At 51.2% G+C, this 15,090-nt stretch overlaps 1 protein-coding gene across 1 annotated transcript in view; it reads left to right on the top strand.

Annotated features, from left to right (window-relative positions):
• Positions 1-14,049, top strand: part of ITPKB (inositol-trisphosphate 3-kinase B) — a 90,952-nt gene extending 76,903 nt beyond the window's left edge. The window contains exons 3-8 of the mRNA XM_080926742.1: positions 3,847-3,946; positions 5,006-5,219; positions 8,677-8,881; positions 10,826-10,927; positions 12,054-12,125; positions 12,462-14,049. Coding sequence (XP_080782868.1) covers positions 3,847-3,946; positions 5,006-5,219; positions 8,677-8,881; positions 10,826-10,927; positions 12,054-12,125; positions 12,462-12,677 — 909 coding nt within the window. The 3' untranslated portion in view covers positions 12,678-14,049. The remainder of the gene's footprint in view (positions 1-3,846; positions 3,947-5,005; positions 5,220-8,676; positions 8,882-10,825; positions 10,928-12,053; positions 12,126-12,461) is intronic.
• Positions 14,050-15,090: the final 1,041 nt, after the last annotated feature.

Below are 15,090 nucleotides of genomic sequence, written 5' to 3'. Positions count from 1 at the left end.
ACAGCCCTGGTGAGCCTAGTAGCAGAGCCCATACCTGCCTGGCTTTGGAAAGGTCACACTTGACCACCCTCCACACCTGGCATTCCCACCACATTTGAAACAAGCAGTCCTTCATTTTCATTTTGTGCCAGGCCATTGCTGATAGCTACTGCACTTTGAAAGGAGTGGGGAAGAGGCCCCACATCCCCACACCCTGCCTCCTTTTACCCCTGATCCTCTTCTGACCGCTTTTCGAAAGACATGGACCTTTCTGGGGCTAGTATCCGTTTATCAGTGATTGCATACCATGTGTGTTCTTTTGTGACTGGGTTACCTCACTCAGGATGATAGTTTCTAATTCCATCCATTTGCCTACGAATTTCATGAAGTCATTGTTTCTAATAGCCGAGTAGTACTCCATTGTGTAAATGTACCACACTTTCTGTATCCATTCATCTGTTGAAGGACATCTGGGTTCTTTCCAGCTTCTGGCTATTATAAATAAGGCTGCTATAAACATGGTAGAGCATGTGTCCTTGTTATATGTTGGAGCATCGTTGGGTTATATGCCTAGGAGTAGAATAGCTGGGTTGTCAGGTAGTACTATGTCTAATTTTCTGAGGAACCGCCAAACTGATTTCCAGAGTGGTTGTACCAGCTTACATTTCCACCAACAATGGAAGAGTGTTCCTTTTTCTCCACATCCTCGCCAGCATCTGCTGTCACCTGAGTTTTTGATCTTAGCCATTCTAACTGGTGTGAGGTAGAATCTCAGGATTTTGGGGGTTTTGTTGTTTTGTTTTGTTTTTTGTTTTTGTTTTTGTTTTCATTTCCCTGATGACTAGGGATGTTGAGAATTCTTTGTTTAGCTCTGTACCCCACCTTTTAATAGGATTATTAGATTCTCTGGAGTCTAGTTTCCTGAGTTCTTTGTATACATTGGATACTAGCCCTCTGTCAGATGGTAAAGATCCTTTGCAAATCTGTTGGTTGCCATTTTGTCCCTTTGACAGTGTTCTTAGCCTTACAGAAGCTTTGCAATTTCGTGAGGTCCCATTTGTCGGTTCTTGATCTTAGAGCACAAGCCACTGGTGTTCTGTTCAGGAAAATTTTCCCCTGTGCCTATGTGTTCTAAGCGTTTCCCCCACTTTCTCTTCTAATAGTTTCAGTGTACCTGGTTTTATGTGGAGATCTTTGATCCACTTGGACTTGAGCTTTGTACAAGGTTTGCATTCTTCTGCAAGCTGACTGCCCTGAACTCCAAGCTGCCCCCTCTCCTGCTAGCAGATCAGGATGGAGGGAAACTGCTCTGCTGGTAGCACTTGCTGTCTGTCTATGTCTGTGTCTCTGTCCCTGCCTCTCTGTGCCCCTCCTCTTCCAGACACCTCAGGTGTGAAGACGGTTGGTGTGGGGAGCCTTCTGTGTTATTTTGTTATTTGTCTTGTTTTCCCTCTTCCCACCTCAAGTCCCTCTCTACCTTCTCTGGCTATTTTAGGGGATTTAAGTCAGGTGCGATCTGTGAGGCTGCCCCAGGTTGCTTCAGTAGCTTCAGTAAATTTCAAATCTCGGTGACTTTCAACAGCTCTCATGCATCCTGGGGTTTTAAAAACCACATTCCCCATCCTGGCTGTTCTCTGATCCTTTCGATCCAGATTTAACCAGTCAGGAGGACCCTCCCATTCCTTGCACCACCCCGAAGTCTGGCGGAGTGAGAAATGATCTTACCTATGCATGGATGCAGAGCAAGGCTCGGCCAAGGCTGGTTTGATTAAGGATGACAATCCAGGGATTGGTTCAGCTGTCACTTAAGGAATCGCCTAGACGCTTCATGCCTGTGACTTGTCAGTTGGCTTAAGCACCTGCCTTGAAGTTAGAGTGGAAGTCCTGGTCCCCAGCAGTCCCTGCATCCTCCCCGTTTCTGGTGGACACACCAGCTTCATTAGTGGTTCTCTCCTTACTGTCCACAGGGAGCTTCCATGTACACCACACACACACACACACACACACACACACGTCCCTCCAGAGCCCACAAGCATGTACTCGCTCTGATTCTACCCAGCAGAGTGTAAACTTTTCGTACCCTGGTGACCCTGCTGGAAGGGTACCAGCCCCAGAACAGGGCATCACCAAGGTTTGGTGGCAACTAGAGGTGTGTTTCAATGGCTCTGGGCTCCCCTGCAAAGGGAGTAGCTGGAATGCCCCTCCTGACCCAGAGCCCTGGCTGCCCAGGGAGATGTCTCCTTTGTGTCTGTCTCCTGTTCCCAATGCTAGCTGTCAAATCCTAGACAGGAACAGCCATGGAAGGGGCTGTCACTATGGACAGGCACAGAAGTTAGATTGCAGGTTCTCAGTGTGACCTAATTCTTACCAGCAGGGGAGAGAATGAACTAGAAAAACAGTTCTCAGCCCTTTCTAACACCCACACCCTCTAATACAGCCCCTTGTGTTGTGGTGACACCTAACCATAAAATTATTTTTGTTGCTACCTCCTACCTGTGATTTTGCTACTGTTACAAATCATAAGTAAATATCTGTGTTTTCTAGTCCTCTTGGGAAATGCCTGTGAGGGGGTTGTTTGACCCCAAAGGAGTCTGTCTCCTCTCGCCCTGTCATCTCTCTCTACTTCAACAAGCAAGAAGTGTGCAGGCCTATGTAGCTTCCTCCCTTGCCCAGCCCCAGCCACAGAGAAAGCCTTTTCTGATGCTGCCTAACATTGCTGTTGCTTAAAAAACAAGGGAAACCCTGTGTCCATAGCCAGCAGTGGGACCCTTGCTTACTAGGTGCTTCCTAATGGAGGCTGTGTGGGAAAGGCAAGGCTAATGGATGTGGAAAGACTCTGGAACTTGGGGCTCACTTTCTGCTCATGCCTACTTCCCATTCATGGTCACTTCCTGTACACATTTGCCTCTGTGCCAGCCAGCTGCCTCTAGTGTCAGATTCATCATTTCCAGAGTCCGTCCTCAGCTGCCCCTTCTGCGCAGCCTCCAGACCCTTTTTCCCCCTAGAAGATGATTTTGATTGTGTGTGTGTTTTAGGGGTTTCTCACTATATCATCTGGGCTAGACTCAAACTTTTGACCTTACGTGAGCCTCCTGAATAAATGGGAGTAAAGGTGTGTGCCACCCACCTGGTATTCAGCAGCCACAGGTGTGTGTTCCCCCACCTGGTTCAGCAGTCACAGGTGTGTACCACCCCATCTGGTACTCAGCAGTCACAGGTGTGTGTTCCCCCACCTGGTTCAGCAGTCACAGGTGTGTACCACCCCATCTGGTACTCAGCAGTCACAGGTGTGTGCCCTTCTCCACCTGGTACTCAGCAGTCATCTGTGCTTCTTTATTAATGCTCATTTACCATAACATCTACAAATAGAATGTGCGGTGACGCCTTGCTGCTGGGTACCAGTGACCCCTCTAGTCTGAGATCACTTGCTTTGGTACAAAAAAAGGTCATTTTCTGGAGTCCTAGTATCTATGAGTCTCAAGAACCTGATGAACCAACTGTCTGCCCCTTGATAGGCAGATAAAGAATTCAAGGTTCTGGGAGGGTATGTGAAAAGAAGCAATATGGGTTTAATTGTTTCCTGACAGAAAGGGTATGGGTTAAGGAGCCCCGGATTGGGAGCCTCCTTCACCTACCTCTGAGCAGTCCCTAAGAAATCTCCTGAGCTCCTTGTTCAACCTGTTTATAAACTGTGGCAAAGCTATCTATGACTGTGCCTGCTACATAGCCTACGAGGTGCTTGGAGCCCACCTACGGGCCCCTGGACTGTGTGTGTGACTCCTTGGTGCAGTAGCTGCAGGCACTGAGTCAGCTTGTTTGAACTGGTTTATGTCGGTCACTCAGAGCGCTCTGTTTGCTGCTTTCTAGAGCAAGTCATGGAGGAAGATAAAGAACATGGTGCAGTGGTCCCCCTTTGTCATGTCCTTCAAGAAGAAGTATCCCTGGATCCAGCTGGCGGGACATGCAGGTAGTAGACTCTGTTCTCCTAGAGAGATGCCAGGTGAATGGGGGTAGATGCTCCAGGAGAGGGCAGCCCTAGAACGGACCCTGCCAGAAAGTGTGATCCTTACACGCACGGCCTTGTAAGTAAGTGCCTGTGAGCAGCTAGTCATCCCAAAGTTCTTGACATACTGTCCCCAAGAACACACCCACCCCTCCTTCTCTCCATCTCTGTTTCCCAACCTTCTAGTCTCACTCAACAGAACTCTTAGATCATTTCTTTATACCTTGTTTGCCCTTTCTAATCCCAGACAAAAGAGACTAAACTAAATCCCTTCAGTTTGCAGCCACTGTGGATGCTGCCGCCGCGGCCACCGCCCTGTACTAGGGCAATGACATGAGTGAAGGTGGAGTCTCTACCAGGAAGGAAATTTAACTGGAGGGAGATGCGACCAAGTCACCCAATAGCCACCAAAGTGCTGGCAGAGTCAGCTAGCCCCCATATGAAGCATTTTACTATGCACTGTCCTCTGGGGACACCTCCATAGCCACCTGGGACTTGGCTCTTATGACTTCACTGACCTGCAAGTTCTTTCTGGGGTGACACAGACATAGACCAAGACATAGATGAACACCCTCCATTAATATTCCCTGGTGGAATGGCTCTGAAGGAACACTGCCTAGACGACCTGTGCACTGAGCTTTTTCTCCTAGGACTCAGGGACACCGGCTTTGTTAAGAAGTAGGGTTGAGAGGTGGGCGCTGGGTGCTTGTTGTTATACTGAGGAGTGGGCAGAACACAGCCCTCTTGATGATTTCAGGGGTGAGGAGCTTTGAGTCAGAAGAGACAGAGAGCAGTCAGTGAATGGGTGACCAGGACTTGGAAACTCCAGGGGCTTGTCCCCAAATGGCCACACCTTCGTCCCTCAGCTTAACCATCACTGTAGCATCTCTTGTCTGGGGTGGGAGTTGGGAGGAGAAAGCAGTGTCTGATGCAGCTTCTGGGGGGCTGTTACAAGGAGGAGGGGGTCCCAGATATTCCTGGCTTCCACTGAAGCTAGAGGTCCTTCTCCTACTTACTCTGCAGGAAGCTTCAAGGCAGCTGCAAATGGCCGCATCCTTAAGAAGCACTGTGAGTCTGAGCAGCGCTGCCTGGACCGGTTAATGGCGGATGTGCTGAGACCCTTCGTGCCAGCCTACCATGGGGATGTGGTGAAGGATGGGGAACGCTACAACCAGATGGACGACCTGCTGGCTGACTTTGATTCACCCTGTGTGATGGACTGCAAAATGGGTATCAGGTGAGCCAGGCTTCCTGTAGGTATCCCACGCCCCATCCTGCAGACATACATGCAGTCAAAACACCAGTGCACATAAAATAGAAATAAATAAGTTGTTTTTTAAAAAAAGAAGAAGAAGAAGAAGACACCTCATGGCCTCAGCTTCTCTGATTGGGCAGGCTGGGTGGTCACGCAGCCCCAGGTCTCCACCTGCCAGTGTTTGGATGACAAGAACATACCACCATGTTTTCCTTTAATGTGGTCCTTGTGTTCCTGTGCCAAACACTTTACCAACTGAGCTATCGCCCCTGTCCTCCCTGTGTAGTGTTTTTATATGAAGATGCTGAGAAGGAGAACGGGAGAGCTCTGTGTGTTTGGATTACACCAGTCACAATTTCCTTCTTCCCTTCTCATTCCTCCTAGGAGTTCTGTCTTCAAATCAGCCCCTGGCGGCTGGCCAAGACCGGTCCCCTTGCCTTTGTCCCAAGGGTAGGAATGGATGGGGTTATGGAGAAATAGAGGCCCTGCTATTGGCTCATCCCCATCACAACCACCTCCTCCAAGTTCCAACGTCCCAGTGTCTTGGCTCCCAGTGAGCTGCAGTGGGTGAAGGGAGAAGGCAGAATGTCTCTTTAACTACCACACAGCCTTGGATCTCCGGCTATCTTATTTTTGTCTCTAAAAAATTCTTTCCACAATGCACTAGAATATACCCACTTAAGCAGAGGCCCCACCCTTCTTTCCATCATAGGAAAACTGGGACTCGGTCTGCCTGCAGGAGAAGGAATTAGGCACAGGCATAGTCCCATTAGTCATTCTTGTAGGTGACCAGACAAGTGCAACTACACAAAGTCAGCACTGAGGTGCCTCCTGCCCTGTGTGGCTGTGTGCTCCCTGGGAAGCTGCAGGGGCAGGGTAACCATTCCCTCAGGTTTCCCTTCTCTTCTAGCTCAACAGCTTTTCTCTCTGTACCTCAGAGCTCTTCTACCCCAAAGGACTTGGATAACCCCATCATGTGTGGAGTTGGAGAAGAGGTGTTCTCCCCTAAGTAGCACTTACCCCAGCTCTTACTTCCCCACTCTCAGTCCCTAAAGGGACTCTTGAACCCTGAGCACTATACTAGGTGCTTCAGCCATATTTTCCCAAAGCCAGCCACACTGCGAGGGTAGCCATTTGAGCTACCATTTGAGCAGGAGTCTCCAGGGACACCTTCCCAGGTAGCAACATAGTACAATGTGCCCAGGCCTATGGACTGCACACCAGGACCTCAGCCATGGTCTGCCCTCCATGGAGATGCCTAGCGATCTATTCTCCATAGGGATCCATTTTCCATAGTGCTCCCTGGAGTCCTCTTTGGGCCATAACTTGTGGCTTTCTCCCAAACACAATAGCACAGAAACATAGCCTTTTGTGCCTGCACTAAGATAAGCAGTTCATGGCTGTCCCTAGAGCATGACCCGTCCTTGCTGTGGAAAGAGAACGGGACACAAGTCCTTGTCAAATACCAAGTCTCAGGGCATGTGGCAGAGGCTTACACAAATGATGAGAAGGCCCATCAGCAGAGCCAGCCTTAGCCATGGCATGTATGGGTGCTGAGGGAAATCATGGAGACCTGCAGACGTCTTAAATCAAGGTGTTTCTAGGACCTGGAACCTGCTTCCAGGTGAGTAGCGCTCACACTTCACCCTGGAGCTTATAACTTCTCATTCACTGTGGGTGATTCTTTTGTCATCCTGACCTAAAGCTGGTTTCTAGCCCCTGGACCAAGGAGAAACTGCTCTGGCCCTGACCGTTGGTCTCCCATGGACTCATACCTCCCTTTCTTTATCTGGTGTCAGCCTCTTTGGGAGTCCAGCCATAGAAGCAGTTCTCAGCTACCCTAGGTTAATTCTCTGTGCTCCAGAAGTTGATAAGCAGGTCTCCCTGTCCCGTAAGGAGAGCTCGGTCTTCCCTCTGCAGTGACAGGTTCTGATGGTTCCTCTAATAGACCTGTTACCTGGCTGGTATCCATTGAGGACATCTCTTCCAAGCCCCGTTCTGTGCCTGAGGAACAAGCGACTCTGCCTAGCTGGAGCTGTGAGGATCCCTTTTGAAGGAAGGTCCATGTGAGCAGGGCTGTGACATTTGGTGTCTGCTTCCTGTTTAAGAAGCCACTGAGAACTCTTTGTAGAAGTCAGCCACTGCCTGCTTTTGCAGGCTTGTTTTGCACCTTCATGAGTGTTAGGCAGGAATTCCTCCCTCATAGTACACAGGTCCACTGATAACTTGGTATCCACATGCACGGCGGTGTGCTGTGTGCATGAGTGTGCATGGAATGTGTATGCATGCAACCAGAAGCCTTACAGCCTTCCTAAACAACCAAGGCACATTTATACTCCCGGATGCCAGGCAACTGGGAGCTTCCTTTCCGTGTAAGACCAATGGGTGCAGGTTTCTGAAATCTTCTCCTTTGTAAGCTGTGGATTTGTGTTTGGTCTGTTCTGAGACCCAGACTGGCAGTCTGGGGAAGATGTGGAGAGATGTACAGGGACAGTGTCTTGCGGGGGTGAGGGGAGAAGAGTGGACAGGAGAGAAGGAAGGGCGCCTCTGAGGGCAGCTCTAGCCCACGCAGGTCACAGGGGGCCCACTTCCCCATCCTGCAGCGAACTGCTGACTGATGCCTCACGAGGGCCCTGGCCAGCATGCATTTGGGTGAAAAGGCTGTAGCAGGGGAGAAAGGCTGGGGTGAGTCATGTTGCCAATTGGAGGTGGTAGTGGGAGTTTGTGGGAGTAGTGCTAGGACTAGAATTGGTCCCCAGGGTTCTGGGCCAGTGACTCCACGCCCAGCTGTTCTGAGCCTGACTGTCTCTGCCTGTCAGTCCTAGGGGCTTAGTGCCCTCACGAGGTCAGCCTTCAGGGGAGGCGGTGGAGCATGTTTAAGTCTTTCTGGGATCAGAGGCTCGGTGACCTGGTATGGAGACAGATAGGCCTGCCAGTCTTATCTTTGAAACACATCTGAGCCCCTGAACAGACCTGTCCAGCATAGGTTTTCACAGAACCACTTTATTCTGCCCTTGGTGCTTCCAGGAACCTTTCGGCAAAAGCCAGAGATGCAGCCCGGCCCCACACTGCATGAGAGCAGGGAGGCAGACTGGAAGTCTGCCAGGGGCACAATGGAGTTCCAAGGGGGAGCCTCGCCCTCTGTCTCTCTTCCACAAACTGACCACTGTCCCGCCATCTTTCTTCTCTTGCTGACCCTAGAAAAGCTTCCTTGCGGGCAGTTCTGAGCTTTATCTGGCTTTCATAGTCATCCATCTAAAGGTGCTCTGGGCCCAGATAGTGTATGGCTTTCCCAATGAATTAACCTCACCTTGGATGTTGCTGTATTGACCATTGTGCTGGGACAAGACAGGGCCAGCTCAGGTCCTTCATCCATCAGATGTGACTCCAAGGAGTTGTGGCCCAGCCCCAGGACTCATGTCCTTCACCTTCCATGCAGGACATACCTGGAGGAAGAACTCACCAAGGCCCGGAAGAAGCCTAGCTTGCGGAAGGACATGTACCAGAAGATGGTTGAGGTGGACCCCGAGGCTCCCACTGAAGAGGAGAAAGCCCAGCGAGCGGTGACCAAGCCACGTTACATGCAGTGGCGGGAAACCATCAGTTCCACAGCTACCCTAGGCTTCAGGATTGAGGGCATCAAGGTGAGACTTGTAAGGTGTGGCCTGAGGCTGCTGAGGCCTCGTGGTTCTCAGTAATGAAGGCCTTGGGATACTGGAGTCTAGAAGCCTCGCCTGTACAGGCCTAAGTATTTCCTCAGGGTGTTGGCCCCGTCTGCAGCCTGAGATACAGGTGGGATGGCTATGGAAGGCCATGGGCCTGGGGTGGCTTATTTGTCCTGTACAGAGGCCCCAGATAGGAGTCAGCTGACATACCTGCTGCAGGGAAAAGGTCGATTCGCTGCTAGTGAGGTGCTGGTAAGGGGAAGCGTGTAGCTACCCCAGAATCACCTTGAAACCTCATCCTTCATCTTTTCCTCTTGGATACTCTGAGAAGAACCTCAGAAGACTGTTCTTGTCCCTATGTTCCCATCCAGGTCCCTGTAGTAGATTTGCCAGGAGCAGGGAAAGGGGATTCAGGCTCCTCACTGTCTCTGGTGGCCATTCCTTCAGGGAAGGTGGCAGTCCCCTCAGGGGCCCTGTTTCCTCCTTTCTCTTGGCCTGCTTGGCCTCCTCTCCAGCACGGAGTTGGATTTGGGTAGCTGAATAAGGGGAGGCTTCTGTAGTCATCTCTCACTGGCTTTTAGAGCCGGGGACTGAGAAAGCCATTTGTCCCCCCTTGTCTCCTGAAATCAGCCTTCCCTCTTGGCAATATTCAGCTCTCAGACCAGATGCGAATTATATGCGTACAGCCTCTCCATCCGTTGTCTGTCTGCCTCTCACCCGGGCACAACATGCTCTGGTCTGCACCATACAGCCAACAGCATCCACTGTCCTAGAGAGGCTGACCGGACACGCCATCAGCTGCCCTTCGTTGCCTCGGCTAACGGAAAGGCCCTATGCAAAAGGCTCCCCTGAGATGCCATACCTTCAGACCCAGATGCCTGCAGGCTTTTCTGCTGGCAGCCTTCCTGAAGTTACAGCTGTCACCTGTCTCCAAGTGGAGGTGGATTGCTACAAGTGTTAGGGTTCGTGCTGGACCCACACTCTCTCTCTCTTGCTTTGCCTCAAAAGAACAGAGCTCTGTCTGTTTGCCTAGGCCAGCCTGAACAGAGGGAACACTGGGCTCAGAGCATGAGGTGGTGGTTTGTGGAACAGAAATACAGTGATGCGGGCTTAAACCTTGGCTTTGGGGAAATCATCATATCAGACCCCTGAGCTGCAGTGCATTATAAGACCCAGACCAAATGGGAATGTTCACCAATAGGAACATGTGTACACATACACACAGATGTATACACGCATGTACACACTCACATACACCATACATACACTCATACCACCACATATACTACATGTGCCACACATACATACACACACACCACATACACACATATACCACACACCCACACTCACACCACACACATACACCATACACACACACACTTATTTTTTGTCTTTTCCCTTCAAGGAGACCCTTTACAGCTTCTGTTCACCATATCATAAAAATTACCAGCATTGTTGCTCTTGTGCTTTGGGCCACTAGTAAATGATCGTCACTTGACCACAAGCCTATGACAGGGTGACTGTTAGCCTGATTATCCAGATGGCTGCTACCACATTAATGGGACACACTGTGAGTCACGGGTCCAAGGGCAAAGTTTCTGAACAGGAAATGAAACTGTCCATTCCTCTGGGCCCTTGCTGCCCTTACTTAGAACAAGGTGCTTCCCTATGGTTGTCCTGGATACACCAGCAAGACTTTCTAAAGTGGTGTGTGGCCAGGCATCTGGTGCCACTGTGTACAGTGCTAGCCTGGGGTCTGGGACAGGCTCTCCTGGGCTAGGTGACAATCACTTGGTTGCACCTGGCTTGCTTTATCATCCCTGGGCACCTGACCACCTCCACAAAGCAGCAAGTGGGTCATAATCATAAGCAGTCTGTCCCATGGGCCCTCTGCTGACTCCCTGTGGACGACTCCCTCCTCAGAAGGAAGATGGCTCTGTGAACCGTGACTTCAAGAAGACCAAAACACGGGAGCAGGTCACTGAAGCCTTCAGAGAATTCACTAAAGGAAACAAGAACATCCTGGTGAGTCAAGGTTTGGGATCAGGGGACTACCCTTCTATGGCCTAGCTAAGGTCAGGCAGGAGTACTTCTGAAACCCTAGCCCCATACTTCTGTAAGAAGGTGATGTGGCTGTCTCCAGAGAAGCTTGGGGACACTGACTCATTCTTCTCAGCCTCTCTGCCCCAGCACACTGCCCTTCAATATCGGGGAACAAGGATGGCGGGAATTCTTTAAGCACCTGCTGCTGGCCAGGTGTTGTACTGAGTTTTCACCACAACCCCTCAGAAGCCCTCTAGTGAGGACAAGCAAGCCGACATCCCGCCTCCACTTGAAAGATCAGAGACATGAGAGATCAAGGATGCATAGGCAGGAAAAGGCTAAGCTAGGATTTACATTTAAGTTGGCCTGACCCAGGTTCCTGCCCTTCCTGATGCCTCCAGACCTATTAGGCTGGAATGCACACAGTAGGTCTGCAGCGCCAGTCCTCTGGTTCCAGGGCATCTGTCCGGATCATTTCAGATCCTCTGAGTCATGACACTGACTGCATCTCCAGCTGTTGCTAGGGGCTCCAGGACTATGCTGATTTGCCCTGCCTGGCTGTGTCTCTGCTACTCAAATAGTCAATGACGGACCCTGTGTGACATGAGCTTCCCTGTGACACTGTCGTCCTAAGTTATGGGATTCACAGAGCTGGCCCTTGGGGATGATCAGGTGTCCCACTGCTAGATGCTGTGGTGTCCACGGGAGGATCTGTGAGGCTCTGTGTGGGGGGGGGGGGTGGGAACGACTTTTGTAGAGATACTGTGGCTTTCCCCCTACCCTGTCTTTAGTCAGGGGCACAGCACTCTATGGTCAGGTAGTTACCGTGGCAACCAGTCCCAGGGTCTGCCTCTGCTGGCTGGCATGCTGGCACAGGCCAGCACTAGGGGAGGATGAGGAGCCACATAGTCTTCTGAGAAAGGTGCAGCTGAGCTCAGCTGGATTAGGTGAAGAGCAATTGGTACATGGTCGCTGCTAGTTGTAACTCCGTGATTCTAATGACCTAAGTAGATCTGACGCCCCGCCCAGCCCCACCCACCCCGCCCCGCCCCGCCCCTCTCCTCCACACGCACAGCGTGTGAAACTCTGACCATCTCTGCCTTTTCAGATCGCCTACCGGGACCGGCTGAAGGCCATTCGAGAAACCCTGGAAGTCTCCCCCTTCTTCAAGTGCCACGAGGTAGGGTACTAAGTCTTCAGCCCTACACACGGACACACACTGCCTGCTTGATTGACACCCCTCCCCATCACCCCTAGTTCCAATAGGAAGTGAAACTGCTGATCTGAGCTTCCCTCAGGATCATTACAGCCTCAAGCCTTCTTTACCCTCCTAAATATCTGGGCACCTCAGTCATGCCTGTGCCTAGCCCTGCCGCCCTCCGGACCCTACTGTTTCTCCAGGCTCTGCTCCCCTCCCTAGTGGCCCTATCAGGTCTAGCCCCGCCCCCAACCCTGCCCCCACCCTGTCCTGGCTCTGTTCCCTGCTGCCCTCTCTCACAACCCTGCTTCCTTCCAGGTCATTGGCAGCTCGCTCCTCTTCATCCATGACAAGAAGGAGCAAGCCAAGGTGTGGATGATTGACTTTGGGAAAACCACACCCCTTCCGGAAGGCCAGACCCTACAACACGACGTCCCCTGGCAGGAGGGGAACCGGGAGGATGGCTACCTCTCAGGGCTGAACAACCTCATCGACATCCTGACAGAAATGTCCCAAGGCAGCCCACTCACCTGAGGCCACCGCCACCTCGCATAGTCATGCCACCTTGCCTGCCACCTCTGCCTGTCGCATCTCTCCTCCCCTAATTCTTCATTCCTGTCTGAGTGCCTACCTAGAACAGAGCCTCCCATCTGCACTACAGGACATTTTGGAGAAGAAAAGAGAATTTTTTTTCCCTAGGTTTTTACCCCCGCCCCCTTCCTACACAGGGTCCTGGAGGTGGTGTTTCTAATTCTCTATAAGTAGAACTACCTTCTCGAAGAGAATTACACAAAGCTAGGCCCCACATCCTGTTACACTTAGAGCTGGCGCGGATCTAGAAGGCTGTGGGATCCCTGGATTGAGTCTCCTTCTGGGAGACACTCACAGGCCCCTTCCCTTGGGGGGAAAGTTCTGGCCCAGACTGGCTACCAGTGGGGGCCTTGCTGCCCCCTGGTGGCTGGTGCCATCTCTAAACAATTTCTGGGGGATCCGCAGCTCCCAGGGACACTGTGTGGCTTCTGTAGAGACACTGAATCAGGGCTCTACTTTGCTGTTGTTTAAACCCATGGGAACCGGGCCAGCCTAGAAAGAGTTTATAGAAAGCATTTCCAGTGTTTGTAAAGCACTTCACCCTTCCATCTGGAAGCGCTGCCCATGGATTCAGAGGGGACATTCTGCAAAGCTGAGCTTCAGGGGATGATGTCACCCCCTCCAGCTTGTGCTTACTGCCCTTGATCTGCTTGCTATGGAAAGTTCTAGAGCTGGGTACAATACTCAAGGCTTGCCCCAAACTCCAGGGATCTGCAGCAGCTCTGAGAGCCGGCCACGCCCAGGAGAGCAGACAACTCACTGGGCCTTAGGGAAGCAGGATTCTGGCTTTCTGGAATGATTTCTAAGTTTCCCTTGCAATCATTCACTCTCCCGGCTTGAAAGACTTAGACCGGTGTTTCTCCATGTAATTCGGTAGTTGCCAGGATTCAGAGGGGTGCCCAGGGCTGGAGTCCTGACCTTCTGGAAGGGCTATGGGGAGGTCATTGCTAATCACCACTTCAGCTGGGAAGCAAGTGGCCTCTCTGATTGAAGAGTTCACAAAGCATATATCTTTTAAAAGAGGAAACTCCTAGCTCCATTGCCGTTTGGCTATCCTGTGCTCCTCTGGGCCTGTCACCTCCCCCTTTACTGAGAGACTCTGGATCAGATGTACAGAGGTTTCTATGGGTACCACACCAGCAGGCACTGATTATGGACCAAGGGAAATAGGGTAGACTAATGTGTACACACCTAGTGACATAGCTTTGGGAAGGGGTGGCCGTCTTGGCCGCCTACTCCAGCTCCCTGGGGTTTCTAGAACTGTTGGCCCATGTGGTTCATGTGTTTCCCCTTCATGCTGGGTGGGTGAGTGACAGTTGGTGGGGGTGGGAGGTGGGACCCACGAGGATGCATAAATACAGATTTTTTTAAAAGGAACTCACTTAAACTTTCTGGCTCCCATTCAGATGGGTGGTGAGCTCCTGTGTGGGCTGACTTACTAAATAAAGGTCACGCCCCCCTCCTCCGTCCCCCATCATTGAGCCCAGGCCTTGTGACAGCACATGATTGGGAAGACAGGCAGCCTGGCATGGAGAGGGCAGTAGCACTCAGGCAGCCATCTCTGAGGCTCTCCAGCTGTAGTTGAGGCTTGAGGTGACCTCATGGTCTGTACATCAGCCATTTTCAGGGAAGAGGCATCATTCATTCCAAGTTTCTATGGCTATGATCTGGCCAAAAGTTCCCTCCTGTTATCTCAGAGAAATCTTTGCTAAAGCAAACCATGCTGGGAACAAGAATGCTAGGAACCGGTTTAATGTGTGTGAGAAGAACAGACCTTGCAGAGCCCTTTAGGAAGGTGCCACCTGTCACAATAATGTGCTAAGATACTGTGTGGGGGCCGGTTAGCAAGAGCCTCAGGACAGTGCTAGACAGTGCTTTGTGCTGGGTGTGTCATGGGTGGGAAAGTGGTGTGGAGAGGCATCGTTCTAGGGCTGTTCTGTTGCCAAGGGGCTTGTATTTATCATGTTAGTACCCACTCTTTATTTCCAAAACAATTCTTACTTCCATCCTGCCAGAGGCCCCTCCTTCCTGCCCTATCAGGATGGACAGATCTCAGATGGGATTCCCAGAACCTCCGGCAGTTCGATAAACCGAGTTCTGGGAGTCCTGCTGGGGACTCCCAAGGTGCTGGGACATGGGACAGGCTGCATGTACCTGTGTGTAGGGTCCATGGGGCCCTCCTGCTCTTGGGCCACCAGATTTCTTGGTGGTCAGCGCTGCTTTGTACACGCTGAAGTTTGCTTTCACCTGCTTTCCCCAGACTAGACGTTAGTGCCCTTTAAGAAGTGTTTAAGTTATATTTATTTTGTTTTTGTTTTAATTGCACAAAACACTAAGATAAAAGGCTGGGCTGTTC

The sequence above is a fragment of the Micromys minutus genome, assembly GCF_963924665.1.
Source record: "Micromys minutus genome assembly, chromosome: 1".
Lineage (NCBI taxonomy): Eukaryota > Metazoa > Chordata > Mammalia > Rodentia > Muridae > Micromys > Micromys minutus.
This window is presented reverse-complemented; position numbering and strand designations above follow the sequence as displayed.